Source organism: Cheilinus undulatus, linkage group 14 (genome assembly GCF_018320785.1).
Source record: "Cheilinus undulatus linkage group 14, ASM1832078v1, whole genome shotgun sequence".
Lineage (NCBI taxonomy): Eukaryota > Metazoa > Chordata > Actinopteri > Labriformes > Labridae > Cheilinus > Cheilinus undulatus.
The window spans coordinates 26,909,086-26,936,810 of NC_054878.1; the positions used below are offsets into that span (position 1 = coordinate 26,909,086).

At 38.5% G+C, this 27,725-nt stretch overlaps 3 protein-coding genes across 4 annotated transcripts; 2 read left to right on the forward strand and 1 right to left on the reverse strand.

Moving 5' to 3' along the window:
- Nucleotides 1-286: 286 nt before the first annotated feature.
- lin9 (lin-9 DREAM MuvB core complex component) lies at nucleotides 287-9,501 on the forward strand. Its single transcript, XM_041804570.1, has 15 exons — nucleotides 287-338; nucleotides 1,212-1,244; nucleotides 1,630-1,721; nucleotides 2,889-3,002; nucleotides 3,670-3,800; nucleotides 3,938-4,063; nucleotides 4,232-4,389; nucleotides 4,601-4,734; nucleotides 6,812-6,940; nucleotides 7,333-7,434; nucleotides 7,520-7,600; nucleotides 7,701-7,826; nucleotides 7,971-8,153; nucleotides 8,328-8,425; nucleotides 8,571-9,501. The coding sequence occupies exons 1-15, from the start codon at nucleotides 308-310 to the stop codon at nucleotides 8,674-8,676; spliced, it is 1,644 nt and encodes a 547-aa protein (XP_041660504.1). The 5' UTR covers nucleotides 287-307; the 3' UTR covers nucleotides 8,677-9,501.
- A 153-nt stretch (nucleotides 9,502-9,654) lies between these two features.
- mixl1 (Mix paired-like homeobox) lies at nucleotides 9,655-11,486 on the reverse strand. Its single transcript, XM_041806019.1, has 4 exons — nucleotides 11,381-11,486; nucleotides 10,982-11,202; nucleotides 10,738-10,864; nucleotides 9,655-10,226 (listed from the first exon to the last, which is right to left on the reverse strand). Exons 1-4 carry the CDS (start codon nucleotides 11,475-11,477, stop codon nucleotides 9,655-9,657), a joined length of 1,017 nt encoding a protein of 338 aa, XP_041661953.1. The 5' UTR covers nucleotides 11,478-11,486.
- A 4,763-nt stretch (nucleotides 11,487-16,249) lies between these two features.
- On the forward strand, nucleotides 16,250-27,311 carry acbd3 (acyl-Coenzyme A binding domain containing 3). 2 transcript variants are annotated; one of them, XM_041805496.1, is made up of 8 exons: nucleotides 16,250-16,554; nucleotides 18,451-18,592; nucleotides 18,919-19,059; nucleotides 19,256-19,414; nucleotides 19,541-19,715; nucleotides 22,141-22,384; nucleotides 22,957-23,244; nucleotides 24,945-27,311. In XM_041805496.1, exons 1-8 carry the CDS (start codon nucleotides 16,287-16,289, stop codon nucleotides 25,157-25,159), a joined length of 1,632 nt encoding a protein of 543 aa, XP_041661430.1. In that variant the 5' UTR covers nucleotides 16,250-16,286; the 3' UTR covers nucleotides 25,160-27,311. The 2 variants fall into 2 exon arrangements, with proteins under 2 accessions (XP_041661430.1, XP_041661431.1); XM_041805497.1 differs by having other exon boundaries at nucleotides 22,960-23,244.
- The last annotated feature ends 414 nt before the right edge of the window (nucleotides 27,312-27,725 follow it).

The window sequence follows — 27,725 nt, forward strand, 5'->3', positions numbered from 1 at the left end:
CAGTGATCCGTTTTAAAACAGTAAATTTTAATAAAAGAAAAAACAGCGTGTGAAACAATGGATGTGCGGTGGTGTGTGACTTCGCACCTATCATGTACTGTAAACGGTTTCTCAAACAGCTACCTTTACATTCTGAACTTTAAACTACATTTTTAAAAGTGTGCATAGTTGTGAGCTTACTTGTGTTATACAAAGCTATTGTTGCTAAATAATGAGACTTTTATGTCTCAAATCGCCCTCCAGATAGCGTCCCGACCCAGAATGCATTTTGACAAGGTCTTTGAAAAAGCGGCGCGGCTAATTCAAGATGGCGGAGATGGACCAGCTGTTAGACGAGAGTGAGTAACAACACAATTTCAAGGAGTTTTCCTATGCAAAAATACAGTCGCCCCGCAGTATTAAAATACATATTTTGAGACAAACTTATATTACTGAGAATTGAACGAGGACAGTACATTTCTACCTCAATCCACAAAGTGATTTGTAGACGCAAAGTGATACCGGTCTGTCCAAGTGAGCTAACGCTTGTTAGCACAAGAGGCTAACCATAGCTAATGTTGGAGTTGAGCAAGTTACTTTAGCCCAACTGGGTAAACAAATAACGTTAGCTTAGCTCTGAGCTAGCGTATGTTAGCATTTTATAGCTAGTAATAACAACAAAGGAATTGCTTCAAAGTCTCTATCGCTAAAGTGCACACGTTAGCACCTAGAGTTAGCTACCTGTTTTAATGGGCACAGTTTATTCTTTCGTGTCACTTTACGCACACATTTTAACGTTAACGGCCGTTAGCGCTGGTTAACGTTTCACGGTAACGAGTTGGTTGTCATTGTAAGACGCTGATATAAGGAAAGTAGACGAGTTAAATGGCGAAAATTGTCATTTTAGCTGTTGTGAAAGTAGTTATGTCCATGTCATAACATAGCGACGAATATTTTGTTGAATTTCTCTATCCAGGTGATGTTATACCCGTGCTTGACAGCTCAGTTTGGGGTTAAGGCCTAACTGACTGCGCTAGCTGAGTCTAACTTCACATAAACGTAGAAGGATATCGTCAGTGTTTAAAGGGCACTCTGATAGTCGTCGATAATTTCGAGCACAGTTTATTGGTTAATATTGTGACATGGTAGGTCTAATATGACATAATTGTGTGTTTTGATGCCTGTGGTGTGCTACTTTTGATTGATCTGGTCCAATTTGTCCTCTTCTTCAGGCTCCTCGGCAGAGGCACTTGTCAGTCTGAAAGGTATGTGGGCAGTATTTTTAGCCGTCTATCTTTCTATACATTCATTCTTGGAACTGTGTCAAAGTACGCCTGGAATAACTGGAATCTGCTGTCCTGTCCTTGGCCAAAATGTGCATCTGCATGTCTGTTCCCTTAATTATTCATCAGTTTTTTCTGAGTCATGACTCCTGCACACAATAATGACAACTTAGATTTTGGTTACAGGGATAATTACAATTCAAGTATAATTCAAGTTTGTACTGAAAGTGAAGTGGTGTCTTCTGTTTTTTTTTTTTTTTTTTGTTTTTTTTTTCAGAATACATTTGAAGCTAACCTTTGCTAATATTTTTTCATTCCAGGAGATTTGTTTGTAGGCAATTCTAAATTATTTTGTTTTGTTTCACAGAGGGGAGTTTGTCCAACACTCTTAATGAAAAGAATAACTTCCCAAGAGCTCACAACACCAGAGGACGTCATTCCTCCCTCACAATGGATACAGTAAGTGATAGACAGAGCCTCCATGTGACAGTAATTTTAAGGTTTTAAAACATTATAGGCTAGCAATTAACGCTGCATATGCTGCATGCATATGCTGCATACAAGCGCAGCTGAAAAAAGAGAGCCTTTTGAAAATGATATTTCTATTTCCCTTGTACACATTTGTCTGCATCTTGGAAATGATGGTATCTATATTATTTTTTTAAGGTTTCACAAGGAAACCTCAGCCCATAAACACTCCTGTCTCCATCAGCTCTGCATTTAAGCATGATTTGCAGCCGATGGAGGACACAGCACGGGGTGAAGATAGATTTAGGGTGCACTCAAACTAGGCTATACGCATCGTGCCATATTCTAACTGTGCTGAAGCCCATTTGACCCCCTCCCCTGTCCTCCCTTTGGCCCGCACTCACACTGCTCAACGCATCCAGGCCTGAGCACAAATACGTCACGCGCTGGCGTCATCACACGAAGCATCCACCGTTGATTAAGTTATGCATGTTGATGACTCAGTATACCTAAGTATTGTTTTTTGGCTGTAAAATAGCAACAGATTTATATGATATCTGATCTGACACCAGAATTGTTTCACCTGACCTGGATCAGTAGCTACGTTAACTATGCAGAGCCCTGTGAGAAGAGAGAAAGTGGTTCATAGCGGAGATCTATCGCTCACAGCATATAATCTTGAGCCTTATCAGAGTTCCAAGCACTTCTGCTGAATGAAACCCGGACTTTTTGACTTGTTTGAGCCCCTACAGTCATTACTCTATGTGTCTGTGTACTATCTGAATCCCCCTGGTATTCCTTTATGCACCATGAACTGTGCCATCTCTCCACGTAATTCTGGATGACTGTTGCACCAAACAAGCTCTCATGTCACAGGACAGCCTATGTCAAGAGCAGAATTAAATGTTCAGTTAAAAGTTTGTTTTCTTTTACCGCAACAAGAGCAATTTTAACCATCTGATTAGAGCTGGAGGTGAATACACAACAGGATTAAGTTAAACAATGTTCCGTTCAAACGTGAGCGACCAAGACCACAAGGAGATAGAGATGTTAAAGGACTACCAATTTTTATTTCACTCTACACATGATCTGGTGAAAATTGACTTCTCCGGAGCTTGAATTTTTTAGACCTACTAATACATCCCTTTGTTTTTCCAGCCCACTCGGAGCTCCAAGAGGAGTCGTTTGTTTCGGGATGAGGATGAGCAGCCCCAGCAGCGTCTCCCCTCTAGGTCCCCTCGGAGGAGCCAGAGGGTCACCACCACACCACAGGTAAAAACTGAACATGTTTGAGTGGGCAGTCAATGTCAAGCAATCTAGCAGTCTACAGGAATTTAGCATTCACACCCACTTGCATTGATGTTGCCAGACTTGGCAAGAGACTCAGCAGTAGTTGTTGGAGCTCTAGTAGTTATCTGTTTTTGTTATAAATCTTCCAGTAGTTTGCCTGTAGCACACTTTTAAATTTCAGCAGCAGTCTACACATTTCCTTTGCTGTTATGGATAACTTAAAAAAAAAAAGATAGAAATGCATAATGTGTATTCAAAAAAAGTAACTGTTGTTAGACGGAAGCGGTAGATTGTGGTATGGAAGACATCTTGACTTCATGTTAGACAGGAGCAGCAAAGCCAGAAAGGTAAACACAGCATGCCTTGTAAACAGGGTGCTATTTCTCTTATGGCTTCATATTTTGCTACTAAAATGAGGATTTTAGATCTTCAACAGAGAGGCTACAGTTATGCCTGTGATTAAGTGATTTGTGGGAGATTACATTTTTACAGATCCCATTTATAGCTCAAGTAGCAATGAGAGTTTTAGTATACAGACATTGAATGCATGTTTATAGTTTTTATTTTTTTTAATAATATTCAGCGTACATGATACTATACAAAACCTGTGTATTGAGTGACCGTTTTTTTTATACTTTTTTCCTGACAGAAATTTTCTAATGTGGTGACACCAGACAAGAAGGCATCTCAGAAAATAGGGCTGAGATTAAGAAACCTCCTTAAACTTCCCAAAGCTCACAAATGGTGCATTTATGAATGGTTCTATTCCAATATTGACAGGTAAAGTCCCACCATTTCCTCCATAAGACCATTTTTAAGAAAGAACACACTGAATAAGGAATGTTTCATTACAAACTATTCATTATTTAAACAACGTTGTGCATTTCTCTCTAAAAATTTTTATTTTTCCTTTTCAGACCTCTCTTTGAAGGTGATAATGAGTTCTGCCTATGTCTCAAGGAGTCTTTTCCCAACTTGAAAACAAGAAAGTTGACTCGGGTAGAGTGGGGAACAATCAGGAGACTGATGGGGAAACCTCGGCGGTATGACGCAGTTTAAAGATCTACATTTCCTTCATTAATTTGCTTTTGATTTTTTTATTACTTTATGACACTTGTGATTTTTTGTTAGAATATTTATATAATGGTGTTTGGAAAGACAAAGACTCTATATTAAGAAATTCTAAAGCATAGTGAAATGTTGCCCCATAGGTGCTCGTCGGCATTCTTTGACGAAGAGCGGACAGCACTGAGACAGAAACGGCAGAAGATGCGTCTGCTGCAGCAAAGAAAACTATCTGATGTGTCAAACTGCAAAGACCTGCCAGATGAAATCCCTCTGCCTCTCATCATAGGAACCAAAGTCACTGGTAAGATCAAGAAATATGTCTGTGCTGAGATCAAATAAGCTGTTAAGAGGGAAAATGTATAACAAACAATAGGGACTATATTATGTGGAAATCAACTGACATTAGAATCCATATTTGAAATGGCAATTGAAGACATCTTAAAAAGATCTATATACTGTAACTAATACCGAACTTAGGTTATTTTTCTGATTGTTTTCTTTTGGTGCCACAGCTCGACTCCGAGGTGTCCATGATGGCTTGTTCACAGGGCAGATCGATGCAGTGGACACCAGTGCTGCCACATATCGTGTCACATTTGACCGCAGTGGCCTGGGAACACACACTGTGCCTGACTATGAAGTCCTGGTAAGATATGCTTAAGGCCTTGCTTTAGGGAAAAAACCCTCCCCATGGTATCAGTGGCTGCTGTTAGTCCTGTGAGCAACATAAGTTTACCAGTCTCTATCCCTGCTGCTTGTATTTGGATTAGTGCTGTCAAAATAACGCATGAATTTCATTAAATTAATCACAGAAAAATAAGAATTAATTAATCACATAAAAAATGAACGCAAATTGATCACATGTCATGCATCCCTGTTTTCCACAACCATCCACCATAGTATTGTGAACTTTATGAAAAAAGTTAAACTCTCCTTTTTTTTTTTTTTAGTATTTTATACATTCAAAAGATGTGCACCATCCAGAATTCATCAATAGACAGCCTCTCTGTCTCTCCTCCCTGCCTGTGTGATTCTTCAAAGCGTGTGCACAAATACACAGATGAGCGCTCTCACCTGCATGCAGACGTACTTCAGAACTGCATCCAATGCTGAATTTAAATACTAATGTGCAGAATTGACTGTTTAAAAGTTTAGTATAGTTGTTGCTGCTTTAAAAACCTCGTTTAATGGTCTGAGGCTGCTCATAAGCACATTCCTTTGTTACAAACTTTAATTATTTTTTTATCACTTGACAGCATTAATTTTAATACAAGCTGGAATGCAGCATCATTTAAGATTATAGAACAGTATTAAGTAATACATGATTAGTAGCTTTACTAAAGCAATTAGTCAACCTTTATTAACCTTCATACTTGAGAGATAAATCAGGTTGAACCATAAATTAAAGTGCTATCAATGAATAATATAAGCAACTAAAACATAAAACCGTATCATGACAGGAATCAGAAGATGTATAAAAGATTGTTAAAACCATTAAGCAGTAGGGGTGTAATGGTCCGGAAAAATTTTGGTTCGGTACGTACCTCGGTTTCGAAGTCATGGTTCAGTAAGTTGTCTGCACGGCAGTTAAAGTGAATGGATAACATTTTTTGTAATTAAATTATATTGAAATAAATAGGCTGAATAAATCACATTTAAATTGTTAATAATGCTGCAGCCTCTCTCCAAAAGGTCTTCAGTGAATGAAAATATCAGTAAATAAATATTTTTTTAATTACTAGTTTATTTTAACTGGTACATTGGCATATTTACACCCATTCTTTAAACACTAAAATTTCACAGCCAACTTGAACACATCATAATACAAACGTAAGTTAGCTTGTTAAGTATGCTAATTAACGTCTATCCTGCCGATCTCAACACGGACTTCAGCACTGAATTACTTTTTTTTAAACAGTGGGACTTATTACAAAGTTTGGGAAAACTTTTCACAGCCAATCTCTGAGGATAAAGAGGTTAGAGCCGTGTGAAATCTGAGGATAACTTTACCTATGATGCAGCTGCAGACATGACGGAGTCCTCTCTCCCTCTCCTCCAAGGCTGATAGTTGAAGGTTAGAATTAATTGAATTAACGAAACCAGAGCACCATTGTTATAACTGAAAGATCTTAAATCATGGGAAATTCATAACCGGCTGGTGAGACTTTTAGTTGTTTTCCTCGTTACAGTGACATTCTTGTTTGAGTGGTACATTTTGAAATGCTTTAATTGATCCGCTGGATGACGTGCTGTCAGGGACACACCTGCTGAATAATGTCAGCACTACTGTTGTTTTTGTCCACTGTTGTATTTTACTGGGAAACAAAGTGTTCCTAAACAGGACACTTTTATCTGGGAATATTCAGACTGTTTGCTGTGGTTGCCAGCATAGTGTGACAGTAAGTTGTTCTCTGGTTTTCCGTCTGTGTATGAGCTTCGTTCAACATGTATCTGTTCGGTACACATCTGTACCATACCCAGAGGCCCTTACCGAATTGGTACGGTACAAATACATGTACCTTTACACCCTTACTAAGAAGGTTATATACTCTGAAATGAAAGTTAATACAGAGGTAAAGGTAAAATAAAAAGTGTTAGGCATGTTCAAAACTTAAAAAGGAAAAAAAATAATCAAGTAATACAATTCCAGGTAGAGTTCTGAAGGTTGGAAAAGATCTTTTGATCCATTGTTAAACATCTGGTTATGACTGTTTGTTTTCCAGAGCAATGAGCCCAATGAGACCATGCCCATCACTGCCTTTGCCCAGAAGCATCGGACATCCCGCTACATGCAGAACCTCACAACTCCGCCCAGAGGGCCCTACCCGTCCGCTACCACTCCTGTCCTCATGGTACTGCAGAAAAAATGTGCTGTGCCATCATCTTTATTTCTAATTTCTGGTTAAAATTTTCTCAGTTTATTAAGTTCAGCTCTTGGAACAGCTTTTTTGGCTCAGCAGCCGTTAGCTTTGACAGGATTAGCTTAAGAAAGTGTAAATGATAGAGATATGTTAGACTGCTGGGATGTTATACTTAATGATGTTGGTCAAGTGAATGTGTAAAGCTGATGTTATGTTGACTCAGGTTTCACAGAAAAAAAACCTTAAATGAAAGGGGGATGAATGTTTAACTTTGTAAGTTGAGCTTATTTGATTAATTAAAAGCAGAAGACTGTTTCATAATGCATCCATGGACACAGGGCAAATAGCCTGTCATTTAGATTAATGACTGTTTTTCATAACAGGATAATGACCCTTTCATAAACCAGTCACCATGGAGGAACAAGCTACCTGGAGCTGAGGGGGATACTCTGGGAGGATTTCCAGTCAAATTCCTTGTCCAAGTGGTAAGACAAATTTCTTTTGAATATTTTAATCTGACATCCTTAAACTTAGTTACATTTTCCTCTTACAAATCTTTATACTTACTAGACGAGGCTGTCCAAGATCCTCATGATCAAGAAAGAACACATCAAGCACTTGAAAGAAATGAACACAGAGGCGGAGAAACTGGTACTACTATTGTCTTTTTTAAAAAAGAGGTGTTATATTTGTTTCTGAGGAGCAAACATCAACCCTTACTTTAAACTATGATTTTTCTTTATGTGTTCAGAAGTCATACTCAATGCCTATCGACCTAGACTTCCAGAAGCGATATGCTACCACAGTGCTTGAGCTCGAACAGCTCAACAAAGACCTCAACAAGGTGCTGCATGAAGTTCAGCAATTTTGCTGTGAGGTAAGTCAGTGGTTTATTATAGTAGATTGTGGTTTTTATGTCTTGTTCTGACATCTCTAGCATTTAACCTTCAGTGAGTCTTAGATAATATCAGGAAAATGAATCATCATTTTTAAGAAGCTAATTACCCATGTCTGTCACCAGCTCGCTCCTGATCAGGGCATGGTTCCAGCTGATCATCCCACAGAGCTGCGTCGGCGCTGTGAAGACGAGGCCCAGCAGATGGTGCAGCTGAGCAGCTCGCTGAAGGACGGCCAGCAAACTGTGACAAACCCCAGTCTGACACACCTCATCTCCCGCCTCACTGCTCTGCTGTTACAGATCAAGGTAAAGGACATAGCTTTATAGGACGTAGCTTTTTGTTACTACTTACATGTCATTTATAGGTAGAGAGGTTGGCACAAAGTTGTAGCAACATCACTGCTTTGATTGATCTGTTGTGAACTGAATTAGACAATTTGATGATCAGGTCATCACTAAGTGTTTCCTGCTTTGTTTCAGTGTTTGGCAGATGGAGGAGACCTGAATTCATTTGAGTTTAAATCTCTGACAGACTCTCTCAATGACATCAAGGCATCAATTGATCCCTCCAACCTCAGGTAAACATCCTAAATTTCTATGCACGCAACATCAACTTGCATTTTTCTTTCATTAAAACCAGTGTCACCATCTACAAATCTCTCATTTGAGTCCCAGAACCTTAAATTTAGTAGTCCTTACACTTTGTTCTTGTTTTTCTTCTAGTTGCTTCCAGAATAATGTGGAGATCCATGTGGCACACATCCAGAGCGGCCTTAGTCAGCTGGGCAACCTGCATGCATTTGCTGCAAACAACACCAATGCAGTCTGAGCATCTGCACCCACACATCACACACAGGTGCATGCACACAGATGTGTGTGGTCTATTTGTAATGGTGCTTTCACCTGAACTGTTCTTGGATGTTGTGGACCACCATAGGCCAGACTCCTTTAGATTTGTGCTAACAGGAGGGAGGGAGGACGTCAGAAGTCTTTTACCCACATTTTATTGTCTGAAAATGTTGGTGCACACAATCAAACCCACACCTAAAAGAGTCTTAAACTATTGCCACAAATCAACATCTCTAAACTCTCCTGGTTATTTATTGGTTTAATGTGCCAAACATTGATTCTTAAAGTTTTTATAGTCCATATTTATTTATTTTTGAGTAGGTGTGTATGGTTCTGAAACAATATTTTCCTACCTGTAAAATTTCCCCCTGTTAAGTGTTGTGTTCTCTTGCTCCACTGACGGTAAGCACAGGGAGGCTAAAGAATGTTTTATAAAAATTGTTTATTGTAGATAAATGTACAATATCTGATTATTAGAACTATCGTTGACGTTTCTGCTGTGTATTCAGAAATGGCTTTTGTAATTTTGTGTGCACTGAAAAGAGATTTTGGTATTTTTATAAAGGAGAACTCTATGGTTTGGATGCCTTTTACTCACTAAGATTATCTTAGCTTTTCCATATTTGGCATGGCTATTGCTGCAATCCCCACACTAAGCCTGCATCACTTAAGTAACCTCTGAAAATTCAACCCTACAGTTTTTTTTCCTGAAGAGAATCTCCTTTTTCAGTTTTGTAAAGTTGTATATGAGAGTGCCTCTGGGCAGTTGTATATAAATGTTTCTGTCTTTTTATATTAAACATAATATTGCAAAGCAGAATTTGGTCTCAATTTTTTTTATTTACAGTTTAAACCAAACAAATGTTTAATTTCTTTTTAACAATAAATACAAATTAATAATTTTACACAAAATGCCTCTTATGATACATTATGTTTGTAAATCCTCTTTTATAATACATCACATGAAGCTGCCAAAGCCAACCATGGCTTCATTCTCCCAGTCAGAGTCTGAGTCGGTGAAGTCCTGCGCCTCGGTGCCATGGATCGGGGAGAAGTGACAGAACCTGTCCCCTGTGCTCCTCATGCGTGGATACTGGATTTGACAACCATTCTCCTTTGGTGAAGATCTGCTGAAGGTATTCTGGGTCGGAATAGGAGGGATCACAACCTTCATCTCTGGTCCGATGGTCTTGTTTGGAGGGAAATTATCGTACTCTACAAGAACCTTTGGACCCTGGGTGCTTGCCATGTTGGCATGTTGATTCTTCTCTTTGGGACACAGATGCACGTTACAGCAGGGTACGTTCACACTCAGCTCGTGTTGTTGGATCTGCTCGGGTTTCACTCTGGTTCCCTCTTTGTCGTAAATGCAGGACAGAGGCGTTGGCTCATAGCTGCTGCTGCTGCTGGGTTTGGTGGGAATACTGGTTCTGTGAGGTTCCTCTGGGTTCTGTAACATTGTGGGTCTGAAACTGTCTTCCAGTCCAAATCCTGCTATCCTGTGAGCTTCAGCTGCATGGTTGTCAAAAACTGAAAAAAGGGAAAAACGTATAAGGAAACTGACAGTCCACATCCTAGGTAAGAAAAGATCCTTGCTGAAATAACAGTCACAGAGAACCAATAATAAATCCTTCATTATATTGCTCTAAAAATTGTGAAAAAACGTTTAAAAAGTGGCAACAGTGGGTTACAGGGGCATAAATATGCACAAATGTGTTAAAAGTGGCAGGAAGTTGTAAAAATGGACATCTAAAGTAGTGAAAAAGGGCCCATGTATGACACGTTTTTTGCCAAGGGGTGTCAAAAACTCCTTTTCACTACCCGAGATGACAATTTTCACAACTTTTTGCCACTTTTAACCCAATTCACCACTATTTTTTTGTACATATTTCTGCCTCTGTAACCCTTGTTGCCACTTTTTAACTGCTTTTCACTTTTCAAATGTCCTTTTAACTTGAACGGTATGCATGTTTCTGGCATCTATTTCCTATTTAAAACTACAGAAGAGCATATTTATGTGACTGTGTTGAGTTAAGAATACCTTTGTCTGTTCCCATCCTATTCTGGATTTGGCTAAATGGGCCAGCTGCAGGCGGGTTGGCCGCCTTCAGTGACACTGATGAGCCAACCTGACGACGAGATTTTGCCCTTCTGTTCTGAAACCACACCTGGAATCAAAGGGAAAGTTACATTACAAACAAAGAAAACAACACCCTTATTTAAACATTATATTATATTTTTGGAGGAAGTATCAGTGGTTGGATCAAATCTAGTTATTTGGCTACCTGAATCCTTGACTCGGGCAGCCCGGTCAGAGCCTCCAGCCTCTCCCGCAGGTAGATGTCAGGATATTTGGTGTCAAAGTAAACTTTCTCCAGCACCTCAATCTGCTGCTGGGTGAAGTTAGTCCTCTTCCTCCTGTGGGTCAAGATTGCCACGCATTTGTCCGCCCTCTGCACTGCGTTAGCAGAGTTGAAGTAGTTTGGAACATCTGACGCTCCGTAGTCTGGAGAGAAAACGCACAGAAGTTAGCACTGTGGGTGCTTGAGTAGTGCGTAAATTACGCACAATGCAAGCACCAGTGTAGACGTTTACCAAGACCAGTTTGCATGGTAATAATGTAGGAATTGTTAAACAAAAGGAATACAGAGGAGTTTAAGACATGACAGAGAACTTTAACTAACCTGAGTTCACCATGCTGCTTATCTGCAGGGCTCCTTCATGAAACATCTGGAAAGGATTCAGCTCACCGACGCGCATATTCCCATGGACTGAAGACATGATCCTTACTGTCCTATCTCCACAGAGTGACTGAGTTTGAGACCCGTGTGCTGGCTCGGGTTAAATCCTCCGGCGATCAAAGGTGCTGGTGTTTGTACGTGTGAATGGGGCGACCATCAGAATCGACTGGCACTGCAGCGGCCGTGCAGCGACTTCAGACGTCTGCAGGCAGCGTGAGGTGTGAAGGCCTCACACCTGGGACGGTGCGCTGACCGCAGGTCTCTTTAAAGGGGTTTTAATGGAATCTGCATGCTCAATACACATCGGCAGTGAAAACATTTATCCGCTTTGGAATGGATGAAGTAATAATGGACCTGTAGCCTTCAAAGAGGTGCAGTCGGAAGCTGCCATTTCCTCAGAGCTTTGGGAGGACAGTAGCTTGTTGGGAAATGCAATGAAAACAAATTTTCCGCTTTAATTCATCATCTTTATTCATATTTCATTGGCCTATTATGTTGCGAACACATTTGAGGAAAACAAACGTAAATTTGCTGTCACTTGTAATATTTTTTTATACGTAGCCTAATATTCCTCAGGACTTTACAGTTTGATTTAGTTTTACCCATATGTAAATACATATTCCCTTTTCATTTCCTTCAGTACATTTAATTTGATGGACTATTAAACCATATTTACCTTTTTATTATAAACACATTTGGACAGTGTTTTATTATTTATTTTTATTCTGTTTCTTGATAGTATATCTTAAAATAATATGTTCTGTTGACTGTGACAGTCAGTGGGCTTCATGGCTGTTATAGCCTGAATCAATCATGAAAACAAGATAAGTGTAGATTATACAGATAAATAGAGATGTTATATACTATGTCATAACTGTCCATAAATAGGCACTTTTAGGAACTAAGTGCACTTTTACAAAGCTTGAAACAAATTTACAAAGTCAGAAACACAAAAAATTGAACAAGTTTACAAAGTCTTATACAAAGCTACAGTCTGAAAAACTTAAAAACTAAAAAAAAAATCACAAAATCTGCAACAAATGTACAATATCTTCTAAAAAACTAAGTCTGAAACATTTTTACAAAATCTGTTACAAACTCACAAAGTCTGAAAAGCACTTTTACAAAGCTTGAAACAAGTCTGATACAAAGCTACAAAGTCAGAAACACTTAAGAAAAAAAATGAACAACTTCACAAAGTCTGATGTAAAATTACAAAGTCTGAAACACATTTTAAAAGCTTTAAACAAATATACAAAGTCTGATACAATATACAAAGACAGAAACACTTTTACAAAAACTTTGAAATTGGCTTATTTCCTGATTTGGTACATTCTCATATCGTAGGCCTTGGTTGTAAATTTATTTTAAAGCTTGTATTAGTATTCTAAGACTTGTAAATTTGTCTCAGCTTATGTAAAAATATTTCTTGTTTTGCAAATTTTTGTAAGATGTAAAACTTAAATTCTAAATGTGTGTTTTTTATTTTAATTCTGTTCCATTGAATGTAAAAACAATTTTGGGAAAATGTTTCAGACTTGTATTACTGTGTCAAACCTTGTTAATTTGGTTTTTCAGAATGTTTCAGACTTTGTGATTTTGTAAAGGTTTTTTGTACTTTTTGTGTAAACTGTAAATTGGTTTCTAGTTTTGAAAAAGTGTTTCAGACTTTGTCATATTGTAATGGAGTTTTTGTACATTTTTGTAAAATAGAATTTTGTTTCTAGCTTTATAAAAGTGTTTCAGACTCTCTAATTTTGTATTGCACTTCCAGGCCACCGTATACTGAGGCATCAGTTATCTTCAGTTATCTATTTCATTAACATCTAAAAACTCCTCACAGGTGCTTTAGGTCTTGTAGTGATAGTGATTTTTCAACTAGGCTCGTCCAGATTGGCTTTAATTTTAATGGTTAGTGATAGTATTTTCTCCTTTGGCATATCTGGTTAAAAAATAAATCTCAGCTTTCATAAAGATTTGTTTCTTTAGATGTGTCAGCTCCACTGATGTTTGTTGGAAGTTATCCTTCCTGCCTCGTTTACTGACAACAAAGTCCATCTCAATACACAAACTTCAGTTCAAACGTCCTCTGGAGTCGTCCAGAGGACATTTGATCAAGTCAATAGGGGATCAAGTCAAGAGGTCAGTCACAGCCCACACAGACTTATTTGTTCACGCATATTTAAACAAGCATTGCAAAGAATAAAAAGTGGTTTATTATTACACTTTGGCATGAGTTTTCCCCCTTATTTTTACAGACTTGTGCAAGTGTGGGTTACATGTAACCAATCATATATAATATCTCTGGATGTGGTGTGATGTTGTTGCAATATTAAATGACTGCCAGACATTTGACTGTATCCCCCTCCATACCAAGTATGAGAAACAGATGCAAGTGGGTTTAAATCATGTGGGACTAGACTGTGTTTTTGGCTAAATGAGCCTTAGTGAGCTATCATACTCCAGATGGAGACCTGTAGAATAAGCTTAAATGCACCAACAATTGTCTTATATTTTTATCTTCTAAGGCTGGGCAATTAATTGAAATTAAGATTACTTGTGACATAGTCAACTTGAATTTTTAAAATGGCGAAAGATGCAATATGTCTTTAATCTGAAATGTGTGTCAGAATACTAGTTTAATACTTTTTCTGCAGAAATATCATGCTCAACACATCCTGTAAATATTCTGGTTTCATTTTTTAGAATAGTTTGCAAAAAACCCTACTTTTCTTGTTTTTGTATGCTTTTCTTAATCAAAATGAGAATTACATTTAAAAAAAATGCTCCCTCCAACACAATTCATATCAAGTTTGCAATACAATTCAAAATAATCACAATTAAGACTTTTTTCAGAATTGTTAAGCCATAATTGGGTTGTGATCCATGTAAATATTTTCTGGGCAGATTTTAAAGACAGATGGTAAAGGCAGTTTTTACTCTCCTTTATGTTTCTATACTTTTGTATGTGTGATGATACTGACCCGAGAACAGTAAGCTACATTTCTTATGCTTTCATTTATCAATTTATTTAAGCCACTGTCCATAAAAGTTCAAAGACAGTGTTCTAAAAGTACAGTCCATGTGTTTACGTATCATTTTTCTTACAATGACTTAGTTTGAATTGTCAGACTGGGAAAAAGACTTGGCAGTGATTGTGTCACTTCTTAACATGCATATCTCTGTCCTTTGACACTCACAGTGCTCAGGTAGGATGCGCCTGTTGTTTGTAAAGACGTTCACAGTTCAAAGGTTGCTTTGTCTGAGGGCCCTAATTGGGTATTGCCTGTATGTACAGAGCAGATTGCTATGCTAAAATCAGGCTGTTGAAATTCCTGATCTATTGTCAGGGACAATGACAGGTTGTCTGAGAGGTGGATCATCAAATGAACAATAAATGCCTGATATGTTTATCCGTAGTATCAGAGAGTCTTAGTTACAATGCAATCAATCTAAGTGAAAATTTGAACATGTTATTGTTGTTGTTTGTATTTGATCTGAAATTTCAGCTTGAAGACTTTTACAGCAATGCTGTATTCAATTAAAAAACATTAATGTTGTCCTAAATTGAATCATGCTGACATTTTGCAGTTTACAGACTTCATGTCCAAACAGCAAATATAAAAACAGTACTGGCCATTTCCAGCTGACTCTGTAAGCACACAAATGCATATTCACACCTTTAATGTCTGACTGCTGTTTAACTCACAGTTTAGCCACTATGCATTTAACCGGCAGACAGACAGAGAGACAGACACATAAATTATCCCCACAAGTTTGCAGGTATATGTTAAAATGTCCGCTGTTTTATTGGCTGTCTTTGATATTAGTCTAGTCTTTGTGTATTTCAGGCTTTTTGTAAAGTTTGTTTTTCTTTTACTTATGTCAATAGTGCAAGGTCAGACTGATATTATCACAAGCATTGGTCTCAGTATGACAGGACATCAGGAATTGCCATAACAGAGATGCAAGAGATTTTTTGTAGTTTTTTTTTTTCCAGTAGTGGATGAAGCTTTAAAATATAAGATCTAACTTCTCAAATATTGATATTGGTATCTAGTTCGCATGATAATTATTTATTCAAAACAAAGACAAAAAGAATGTACCCCCAGAATGACAGTATTCCCCAGACAATGACATTTCATTGTGTCAGTTTTACAATGTAAACAGAAAAATTAAGCTTCTGAATTTATTTATTTATTTGGCAGGTTAATTGTCTAAATGTATTTATCAAGTTGTTTATTTATTCACTTTTTATTTATTTAGTAATTTATTTATTAAGTTACTTATTTATGTAATCATTTCTCCATGACTATGTTTACAGTAAGATTCTATTTGATCAGCTTTGCAACAAAATACAGAAAAATGAAGCGTCTTAAGTATGTATTTATTCATTTTGTTGTTGGGTTAATTGACTAAATTTCTGTCTTTCTTTATGAGGTTTTCAGGTTTTTAGGTTATTTTTCAAAATTCCCACTCTAACCACAATTCTCCCATGCTGAATTTTGATATCCAATTGTTTTTCATGACCATTACTCTCACGAAAGCCATGATTTGAAATTATTATCGATTTAAAAAATATTGCCACATGAATGAATGACATTTTCAAAAAGTCACAAATTTAAACCTTTTCCTATTTTGATCTCATTGAGACATAGTAACACCGGGAACGACTGATGCTTTTCTCAGTGTTTTGAACGTTTAACCATATTATTCATGTGTTTTAAACATAGACTGTAAAAGGGTTTAAAGCGTCGTCATTATTTCACTTTACGTCAAAAAAATCTACCGGAACTTCCGCCAGGTCTGAACGGAAGTAGGTACGTGGCCGCTTCAGCTGACAGTCTACATGATGGCGACAGAGGTTCAGAGCGGCGACCTCGACAGTGCTACTTCTAGCCGGCTCGAAGTTTCTATCGACGGGCTCACCCTAAGTCCCGACCCGGAGGGCGAGCAAGCCCCAGTGGAAGAGCCGGAGCCCAACCCCGAGGAACCAAGCACCGATACACCGGGCGCCGCTGAAGGCGAAGATGGAGAGTCTGCCAAATCTACGATAGAGAGCAAATGGGGCTTTTCGTTGCAAGAGCTGTACGGAATGGGCCTTAAATTCTTCAAAGGTACTCCTCGTCTGTTTTGCTGTTCCAGCTTTAACTCATGGAAAGTGCTAGAATCCAAACTCGTCGTTAAACTGTGAGGAGCTAGCAGCTGGCTAACGTTAGCCGTTAGCTGTCACTGCTGTCAACCGCAGCACTACATTAGCTAGCTACAAAGCTAACGAGACGCCAACACCGCTAACAGGCTATTAGCTAGCTATTAAAGGGCGAAACAACCACGGCACTTCCGAGAAGTCCGTTTGTAGCGTGACAACAATTCTGCTCTCGATTTGCGTAGCTGTTTATATGCGGTTACCAGGTTTTGAGCTTGGCATGTCACGGGTCTGTTTGTCATGAGTGTTATTTAGTAATGAAAGAGTCATAATGCAAGAAGCAAGCCATCCTAAGTGGATGGTAGCTTATAATGATTTGTTTGGGAGCCAAACATGCCCTGCCCGATACTGCTGCGGATGAAAAGATCCTGTTTTTCAGCCCCTTGAAGTAGAGCCCTCGGGTAAATTAAAACGGCTCCTGCTGTGCTGTTTCCGAGGTTAAACCGGTCTATTGTTACATACTCGTGTCCTCATTCCAAGTTCGCTGTTTTGCTTAAACCTACGTTGTCAGAACTTGCAGGGTTGTATGACCACTTCACTGCATTACAGCACGTATACCTTGCATGCCACTCCCTCTCTCATGCCACTCTAACAGGATATACAGGATAGTATGCTCATGGGTGAGTTGGATTTCCATGCATACAAATTAAAAGGCTATTTACCCCTTCAGTCTGTAAAAATACAGTACAGCTCCTTCTTAGGCACATCATGGACAACAGTGTTGACATTTTTATAAAGCATCATTTGGAGATAGAAAGCATAAATATAGAATAACCTAACAGCCAAGCTTTTCGATCAAGCCTTATCCCCCAAGCTTCAGTAATGTATCTAAAGTCAAAACAGTACAGTTCATGCAAACTATTAATCTATCTTGACATATTTAAATCAAATTAAACTAGCTGGCAATATCCTGCACTGTCTATCTTAATTCAGTGTCAGCTGTCAGAAAGGGACACGTGTAAGCAATAATGAACACCAGGCTTTTGTGCTGTTTTATTAGATATCACTTGTGATGACTGTGCAAACAGGTTGGGTCTGGTTGCCTCTTTGTGTAATAGTAATCAGTGCATTGCATTTCTTGTCAGTCGGGGTTAGGTCTGATTTCGTAATTTTCCTCATAGATCTAATCCCTGCCTCACTTTGTGTTTGATATGTTTCTGTGAGATTGAAGTACGACTGCACACTGTGTGCAGTTGAGTGTGCTATATTGCTATTATCCGAATATACATTTGCAACAAACATGTAGCAGAGGTTTGAATTTATTGCGGTAAACAAGAAAATTTACACCATTTTGATACTTTCAGATGAAGCTCAAGTTAGAGGTCAACTACCCTCATGTTAATTAGTTCTAATTTAGTGGTGAAATGTGCCTTTTGGGTTTATTTTAGATTCAGGAAAGACATACTGCAAACACACATATCATTTAAACAGTAGAGCAGCAGGTAGATGGCTAAACTGTGGGTTATAGGGAAGATGTGCTCCATATTATGCACTTCATATTGTTATCATGATATGTATCGCATATTGTGCAGCTTTTCAATGTCATGCAGGCCTAGATTAAAACAATCCTGCTTTTTGGATTTTATTAGGTTTTGAATGTCTATGGTTTTTGACAACCACTCAGAATTACTGCTTACATTTGACCCCTGATATGCTGTATCAAGATTATAATTTCCTAAAAGCCATTGGCTTTTTACTGTCACGTTTCTTTAAATAGAGAAAAAGCAGTTATGCATTCTTATTTTTATTGAATGAAATAACTAAGTAAGTAAATTTAAACTCACTGATTCTACTTTGATGCTCCCAGAGAAAGATGGCAAGGCTTTCCACCCCACCTATGAGGAGAAGCTTCGATTGGTAGCTCTGCATAAACAGGTGTTACTGGGCCCTTACAATCCAGATGCTTCACCAGAGGTTGGCTTCTTTGATGTGCTGGGCAATGACCGCAGGTAACCTCCCCCAGACATCTGTATGAGTGTTACCTTTCTACTGAAGGGACATCCAAGCAGTTTTGCTTGTTGCAGTAAATATGCACACACAACAAGTATTATTTAATGTTTTTTAAGGTTCCCTAAATGCATGAATCTCCCTTTCATAATTAGATAATAGAATATAAGTACAGGAAGTGGGTTGTTCTTTTCTTGTTGTATTAAAAATAGCTGTTATCAATGCACAAGACCATAGTTTGTTATTGTGAACAGTAACTTGATGGATGAGTCCCATTTACTCAGCTGCCTCTGCCATCCATCTTTTCTTCTTTTACCTATCCCTGCAGAAAAGAGTGGGCCTCCCTGGGCAACATGGAGAAGGAGGAGGCCATGGTGGAGTTTGTCAAGCTGTTGAACAAGTGCTGTAACCTCTTTGCTCCCTATGTCACCTCACACAAGATTGAAAGAGAAGAACAGGAGAGGAAAAGGTAGGATCTTCTTCTGTTCTCTGCAGAGGGATCCTCCTGCTATGGCAGCTATATAGAGGCTCATTTCACCTTGTTCTATATACAGAAGCAGCAGGAGCAATATTCCACATTCACTGACCGATGATGTGTGACGTTTATAATGAATTTAATTATTTGCATAAATTTAAATTCCCTTCATTACTTTCTTCTTCCCCAGGAGAGAAGAAGAAGAGCGACTGCGGCTGGAGGAGGAGGAGAGGGAGCGACAAAGGCAGGAGGAGGAAAGACGGAGGCTGGAGGAGGAGGAGAGGCTGAGAAGGGAGGAGGAGGAGAGGAGACAGGCAGAGGAAGAAAGGCTACGGGTTGAGCAGCAGAAGTGCGTGTGTCTCTGTCTGTCTTTGACTATTCTCACTTTGTTTAACGCTTCCATCCACCATCCATCATGATGTCTCTTCATTTTCCACATTTCCTTGCCAACTTCCTCTTGTGCTTTCTTTCACAGACAGCAGATCATGGCAGCGTTGAATGCACAGACAGCAGTGCAGTTCCAGCAGTATGCTGCTCAGCAGTACCCAAACAGCCCAGAGCAACAGCTGGGTCTCATCCGACAGCTCCAGGAGCAGCACTACCAGCAGTACATGCAGCAGCTCTACCAAGTCCAGCTGGCCCAACAACAGGTAGATATACACAGGGAGGGACTAATTCAGTTTTAATTTAGACTCTAGATATACAGGAAGTGTTAAGGTTTATTGGATCTACAGCTATTTTAAAATCTACATCACACAGATTTCCTACAAAAGTTCCTACTGGAGAAAAAAATGAAGAAGGGTTTCCAGGAAGCTGGTAATATGTTGAAATGTTTACTTCAAACAAGATTACTTGAACCTTCTTTTGAAAATTACTTTGGTGGGATGAGAAGGGTTTACATTGGGGGTATTTAATGGGTCTGGCTGGTATTGTGTGCGATTGTCTGGCAGGTAAAGATACCAATAGCCAAAAATGTCTGTTGGGAAAAGATGCCAATTGCCAAATACATAAATACTAAATTATTACATATTGGTTATTATGCTGCCTAAAAGATGTGATGCCAAAATAGCTTAAATGTAGTATATTTTTTTCTGTCTCACACTCGTTTGTCTCTTCTTTGCGTGCCCATTTCAAAAAGCCATTGATGCCTGCCTCTAGTTTGCAGCATACGCACCTGCTCACTCTTACTCTCTTGGAATCTCCATGGGTTTTCCTGCCTTTAGTAAATACACCATATGGAGTTCAGTTTAATCTGAAACGACTCCTCAGTTAGAAGCACTGAGTGAGCAGCAAAGCAAGGTGGGACGTCAGGCGAACTGGATTTGTATAAAGGATTCACTGTGTCGAGGCTTGTTTTGAAATTACTTAAAAAATAATCAACTAAAACTCCAAAATCATGGACACATCAATGCATCACAATCAGGATTAAGGACTATCTTAAGTTTTGTAGTTGTAAGGATAGTTGAAATGTTCTTCTCTTTATTGTTACATTTTATCTTACTGTCACCATGAACAAAAATACAACTGTGCTGCTATTTACTAATGTAATTGGTAAGAGATTGAAGATGCCTTGGGTCATAAAATGTATGAAGACAATCTTTTAAAAGGTACTGAAAAGCATTAAACCTGATGTCAGATTTTTTGTATATACCCTGTATCATCTACACTGTCCTGATAGGATGAACAAACATGTTTGATTTTTTTCCCCCCAGCCAATTAAAATCAGTCTAATGCAGTGCCTCCCAAAGTATGGGCCAGGGCCCACTAGTGGGCCCCAGAGGTACTGTAGGTGGGCTGCGATATGTCATTACAATAAGTACAAATCATAGATATTAGAAATATGAATGTCTATATAAATTTAAATCATATTTTAAATGATCATAAAATGCTTCATTACATGTTATCTTTTTAGTGTGTGTGATGTATAGAACTGGTGTTACAATTCATTTGGTGTTGGATTAACTGGTGACACTGATAAACATTCTACTATGCCACTTGTTTCCTGATTTTAAGAAGTAATAAGTGTCATTGGGGACATTAATGCTACCTTGGAAGTGTTAGCTGGGCCACAAGATACATTTACAGAGATAAATATTAAACACAAAAATGTAAGTGACTTTGCTGATACCTTATTAAAACAGAATAAATGTTAGTGGCTAATTAATTGTACTTTGTGACCCCACAAACTCTTTCCAAGTAATGCTTGTGTATCTGAAAGCAAAGCATTTGCACTGAATTTCCCTGTTTATGAAACAAAAATATGATAAATGGAGGATAAATATTTGAGTCTTGTGTTTTGGTTGAACAAGGGTTTTTGGTGGCCCCAGAAGATTTTCAGGTCTCAAATTGGACAAGAATACAGAAGTTCAGGAAAGCCTGGTTTAGCTTAAACATTGGTGATGATAGCTGCTTGGAATGAAGAAAAATAGAACTGTAGATTTATGATAATCATGATCTATAAATGGTTTGAAATCAAGACCAGAGTTTAATTACATACTTCATGATGAGGTACACTGCAATGCATTTGGGATACAAAAAAGCCAACATGCCAAATTAAATTTCAAAATCCCTCAAATATTTTCAAATCTAGAGGGAATATAATCCATACATAATGGAGTTGCATTGTGGGAGAAACTCTCCAAACAGCAATTCAAGGGAACTTTTGTTTGTTGTTCATTTTGTCCTGTATATGCTTAACTTGTGTTTTATGACAAAACATTCATCTTTTGTCTTTTAGCTGTTCAGTGTATCACTCTGAATGAGTTCTGTAGAAAATGTCAGCAGTGGCTTTTTCTATAACTGTCTCTCGCAGCTACCTTGCAGCAGCTTTTACACTATTAAAAATTACTTTAAGAAGTTATAAGTCTTGTTGGTGGTGGTCTCGTTCCCTTTTAAAGCCCACACACAGGCATCAATATCAATCAATAACCAGCCTTATGTGCATTTTTATGAGATAATGTGAAAGCAGGAGTCAAAGCTTCTTATCTCTGCATTGAGGAGAGGAGGCATCACATTCTTTGTTTATATACCTAGTTTGGTTGTCTGTGTTAACTGATAGTGATTCCCTTTTCCCAGGCGGCCTTACAGAAGCAGCAGCAGGCTGATTCCATGGTGCAGGGCACTGTAGACTCAAACAGTTTTGTCAGTGTTGAACCCATTGCCGCCTCAGCCACAGGGCCGTTGAGTGCAGCTTCACCACCCACAGGAGAAGAACTTCCCACAGTCAATGGAGGCCAGTCAGACTCCTACTCAGAGAGCATGGACCGTGAGCCTGAGCCTGAGCCGGCAGAGGAGGTCTCAGAAAACGGGCCTTTATTAGGTAAGTGGGACGTGTTTGTTTTGTTTAAAAATCATAAACCACAGGAGTTGACTTCATGCAGAAGGACTACACCAACTTTTATTGTGTCACTAATAGCTGCAGGGCAGAAGGGCTAGCTTTCTCTGAAACAAACAAGCTTTATAACAATATTGAAACCTGATTCTTGTCTGCTTTGTCCTTGTTGATGTGACCTAGAGGGCACGGGGGAGAGCACCTGGAACAAGTGATACATGATAGTCTGCTGGTTTAGGTATCATTTAAACCACACACTGCTTAGACGAGGGTGTGCACTCTCACCAGAAGTGAAGAAAGCCCTGGTCCAATTCCAAAACATACATCCTGAGGCAAAATAATCAGCTGAGGCCACCTCACTCTCATTATGATGTTTTGAGAAAAGATGTAGGGATAGATGGACATAGGGAAAAAAAAAAAAACGTTTTACTGTGTGTGCATGCATTCCATTTCACTCCCATGATAATCATATGAATTGATTGACTTTCTGATGGGCTAGTTATTGATTATACTCTATTGGTTGATATGAAATTAAATGACATTTTTTCCTTCCATCACAGCAGACTCCCCACCAGTCATAGCCGCTCCCTCCATGTGGACACGGCCACAGATTAAGGACTTTAAGGAGAAAATCCGTCAGGATGCAGACAGTGTGATCACAGTGGGACGTGGCGAGGTGGTTACAGTCCGTGTGCCCACCCATGAGGAAGGATCTTACCTTTTCTGGGAGTTTGCCACAGACTATTATGACATCGGCTTCGGAGTCTTCTTTGAGTGGACAGATGCTGCTTCTGCTTCAGTCAGTGTGCATGTGTCGGAGTCCAGCGACGACGACGAGGATGATGAAGGTGAGGAGTGGGCAAGGATTTGGAATAAGGTTGTGCTTTTCTGGTATGATTATTTTTATGCCATAGCAGCTGTGCTATATCAACTTGTGATGGTGTTTTAGAGTAAAAACAGCTCCTTATGAAAATATCTGCCTAAAATTTGTTTTAATTCCTGTGGTTTCTAGGGTGCATGAGAGAAGATTTCCCTTCCGTAGTATGGCCATGTAATTTAAACAGAATACATGCAGAACCAATGTCTTGATTTAGAAATATACCAGCTGATCCCTCAGAAAACCCTTTTTCAAATATAAGATGGTGTGGATAGGTCAGAATAAGCAGTTACTGTTGATAGGAATGTGTTTTGTTTTCTCTGTTTATTTCTGTTGCTGTAGTCATTGAAACTTAGAGAGATGAAGAACTAGTCCTACAGACAAGCTTGTACTTCTGCCTTGAGTTTACAACTAGCCTTCATCATAGATACAATCTCCTCAGGGGAGGAATTTCTGCTTTGTTTCCTGGCTGAATGCTTTACTAGAATAAAAATGTATTGTGGCAGTTTGTTTAAAAGAACTTACTTTGTGGTGAATTTGGCATTGTCTTTTGGTTGGATTGACTGGATAACACATTTTTGGCAGATATGACAGCCCTTCTAAACATCAGCTATAAAAGCCTGATTAAGTGTATCAAAACTGTGTGTTGTGCACAAGAGATTGCGGTCCTTTGGCATAGGTCTTGCATATCTATTTTGTCCTATAAAGGTTGTGTTCAGCACTTGATCCAACACTTCAGAAATTCTTCTAATATGAGTTAATGATGATGCCCCAATAAAATGTTATTATATTTGCCCCGTAATCATAAAGGTATTGTGTAAATCAGAAGTAAGAAAAAGCTATGTAGATGTCTGAAAGTGTTTTTGCTTCATTTCAGTGTTTTACTTTAAACATGACTGCAGGGCTCTTTTTTAATATACTTAAAATAAGTTCTTGGTGATACTATGTTTCAAACATTTAAAAAATACAACAAATAATAAAATTAGGATAACAATCATGCAGGAATAGACATAAGAAAATCGGATATGAAATAACATGAAAACAACATAACGGTTTACACATTGCTGCTGTCGGGCAAAACACTCCTGTCTCCAAAAACACCACTTTTCAGGGGATGATAAAAATACTGTATATTTCAATTAATTTTAGCACTGAAATATAATAGTCTGCATCTATTAAATTTTTTTTTTTTGTTTGAAATGAATAAAAATAGAAGACTCACAGAGGTAAAGCGTGACCAGTAGCACTGACTTATAGAAAAAAAAAAAAAAAAAAAGGAAAAATTAAGATAAGAGGTTTTGGCCCAACCACAGTTATATCCAAAAAGGAGTGAGATTAAACTTACTTAATCCCATCCCTTCTCCGTGACTTAATGATAACTAAATATTTAGCTTCCTCCTCAATATAAAAGCATGCAATAACAAATTATCTTTGGTAGTATTGCCATTATTTTGCCCTTAAACCTTCCAGTAATTGATCTTAAAGGGTGTTAAAATGTCTCAAATGCAACTATGTCAATCTTTGGGTAACCTTTTAAGTGTTTGGATTTTATTCACTCAAGAAGAAATGTCACTTAGTTAAAAACTAATGTTTGGATCATATAATCATTGTAGCACCAGTTAAAGGAGTTCTTTCAAAGTGATGAAACTCATTTCCGTGTTTTGTTCACAGGTGATCCTCCCAACGAGGAGGAGAAGGCAAAGAAGGAGGCAGGTAAGCCCCAGGTGGATGAGATTGTGCCGGTGTACCGGCGGGACTGTCACGAGGAGGTGTACGCCGGCAGCCATCAGTACCCTGGCCGTGGAGTCTACCTGCTCAAGTTTGACAACTCCTATTCACTTTGGCGCTCCAAGAGTGTCTACTACAGAGTCTACTACACCAGATAAGCCTGAATACAGACACAGGGGGAGCCAAGGAGCGTGCGTGTTCATATATATATGTATGTGTGAGTGTAGGTGATTTGTTTGATGGCAGCCTGTGTGTATGTGTGTGCCTGCGTGAATGAGGGGGAGTGATACCAGATGTATTCTGGACAAAACCACCAGAGGGTGACAAAGAGACACATTTGGAGCCTAAGTCTGGAGATTGGACTAAAATGTGTGTTCTATGTGTGTATGCGCATTTCAACATACACCCATGCTAGAGCCTGTCATCAAGCTTTTGGAAGAGGAGTGTGTATTCTGTTGTGTATTCACCGCCTGTCCTTGCTGCGCTCACATAGACCAAGCTGTAGGACTTTTTGCTCTCATAATGTATTTTTACCTCTCTTCACCCTGGGCTCCTCTGTTGTCACTGCTCCAGCCCGATCACTGTCCAACGTGGCCTTGTGGCTGCTTCTGCCCTGAGGGATGCTTTCATAACCGTGAGAGGAAACCTGGCGATGAGTCCAGCACTGTGTGAGCTGACGTTTCCTGTTTGGTGGCTCTTTGTACCACATAGAACACAATGTTGAAAATCAAATTATACTGCAAATGTTCTTTATAACACAATGCCTCTGTTCCATAGAGATCATCTTGTCTTGGCCAAGTCTCACAAACACATTTTAAACATCATCTGAAACAAACATAGTCATCTTTTTGTTGTTAACACAGTTGTCTGTTATTTCCTCCAAAGTCACCATGCATAGATAGAGCTAAGAGTGTGCTTAGTGAAGTTTTTATGGCTTATTCCTACACATCAACGCTTTACACATTTTTCTTTATACAGTCTGATTACCACAGTGCACTGGTGCAGTCTTTTTTTGTTGTTGCAAAATTCATGAAGGACATGGTTTAGGATGAACCCCAAATGAAGACATAAGTATATAAACAAAATGGAAAAGTTAGAAAATAAGAACAACAAATAATTCCTTGTTTTCCTGTTCTACTACAGATATCCTTTGTACCTTTTGATGCTCTTTTCAGGGCGCAGTTGCCTCAATATATCTGTACAACACTCTCCGTGTTCTTTAATTTATTCCATATGATGAATACTGGTACATAACATTTTATAGCTACTTACCTTGCCCTTCAACTCCAATGATTTAATAAGCAGAAGCCAGTATTGAGACAGATGTATGTCAATATTACCTTGGAGTTTTTTTTGTAGTTATTGTTCTGTGTTTAGACACCTAACAATAATACAGATTTCATGTTTTAAGGTCATAAGATATTGTTACACCTCTGCAGCTCCCATGCGTCAAAACATTTACACAAAATACACTGTTGATGCTGTTGAGTCATTTTCTTTCTGTAATGAATGAACTCATTGTCATCTCATTTATCATAAATAAACCGAGATGATATAGACATGTTTTTGTGACGTGGTTGCTTACTGACATCTAAGTGTGTTTAACTTTTAATTTGTTGCCATGACTCAGATCTGTTGTTGTTCAGTTTCACATGCTTTGTGTACAAAACACCCAGGTGCATTATGAGCATTGTGTTCAGTAGGCGTCAGACATTTGGTTTCACTTAATCACTCATTGGGTTGTATTTGTACATTTTTCATGTGTGTATGCAAGCAAACTTGTAAGTCACCGAGGTGGAATAACCTGCAAGATGAGTAATCTATTAATGACCTTGTTAAGTGTTAATTCATCATATTATTTAATTACAGGCCACTCCTGCTTTCTTTCCATTCTCTTCTACAAAATGTCACTACCGATGGCTGAACTAAGCCATAATGATTCAACAAGTAACCATTTGTTTGGATGTTTATTTTATCTTATTGCTCATCAGATGGTTTGAGCAGACATGTTCAAGCCTTGTATGTAAATAATTCTATAAATGAGTTTATGTATGGGTTTTCAAATGTGGAAGAAGGCTATGGATTTTGAGAATAAATGCACTGTACAATATGGTGAATGAGATTTATGTATACATTTTACCCCAAATAAAAGTCCAGAACTTGTGGGAGGTATGAAACTGTCAACTATTGACAAGACAGAGAAAGTTCATCTTTTTGTATTGTTTTGACCTGTTTGGATCTCTTATGAGTTGCAAGATTCCTTTTTGGGCATATATTTAATCTTGATTAAACTTATGTTCATCTCTACAATTTGACGGTGTCCACGTTTCTGTTTCATTGTCTTTATTTTAGACCTATGTCTCAAATTAAATGAGAACCACAAACATTGCTCATAATAAACTGGTGTTATCAATGATTAAAGACTGTAATTAAATGATGGTGTGCCCTCGTTTATTGTATTTGATACACCTGTGACACCAAATTGCCTACAGTGGTCTAAAAGTATACTTGGTCTTCTTGCTCTTTATCAAGCTATGTCCGCTAACTGGAAGACATTTTTAGTTTCTAAATATGATTTCCACCAGCTGTTAATGTGTCATCCTCATGCTGCTTTCCCGTTCAAAACATTTTGTGCTGAGGGAAGGACAAAGGAGGGTTTTACAAGTGAGAGGAATGAGGAAAAACAGAATTTCTACAGTACTCATGAAAGGTCATAGTGAGAGC

Coding starts and splice junctions, on each gene's coding strand:
- lin9 (XM_041804570.1), top strand. CDS start 308: ATGGCGGAGATGGACCAGCTGTTAGACGAGA. Junction 1,722..2,888: donor CCTCCCTCACAATGGATACA/GTAAGTGATAGA, acceptor TTGTTTTTCCAG/CCCACTCGGAGCTCCAAGAG. Junction 7,435..7,519: donor TCAAATTCCTTGTCCAAGTG/GTAAGACAAATT, acceptor TATACTTACTAG/ACGAGGCTGTCCAAGATCCT.
- mixl1 (XM_041806019.1), bottom strand. CDS start 11,477: ATGTCTTCAGTCCATGGGAATATGCGCGTCGGTGAGCTGAATCCTTTC. Junction 11,203..11,380: donor AAGCAGCATGGTGAACTCAG/GTTAGTTAAAGT, acceptor TTTTCTCTCCAG/ACTACGGAGCGTCAGATGTT. Junction 10,865..10,981: donor TGCCCGAGTCAAGGATTCAG/GTAGCCAAATAA, acceptor CTTTGATTCCAG/GTGTGGTTTCAGAACAGAAG.
- acbd3 (XM_041805496.1), top strand. CDS start 16,287: ATGATGGCGACAGAGGTTCAGAGCGGCGACCTCGACAGTGCTACTTCT. Junction 18,593..18,918: donor GTGCTGGGCAATGACCGCAG/GTAACCTCCCCC, acceptor CTATCCCTGCAG/AAAAGAGTGGGCCTCCCTGG. Junction 19,716..22,140: donor TCCAGCTGGCCCAACAACAG/GTAGATATACAC, acceptor CCCTTTTCCCAG/GCGGCCTTACAGAAGCAGCA.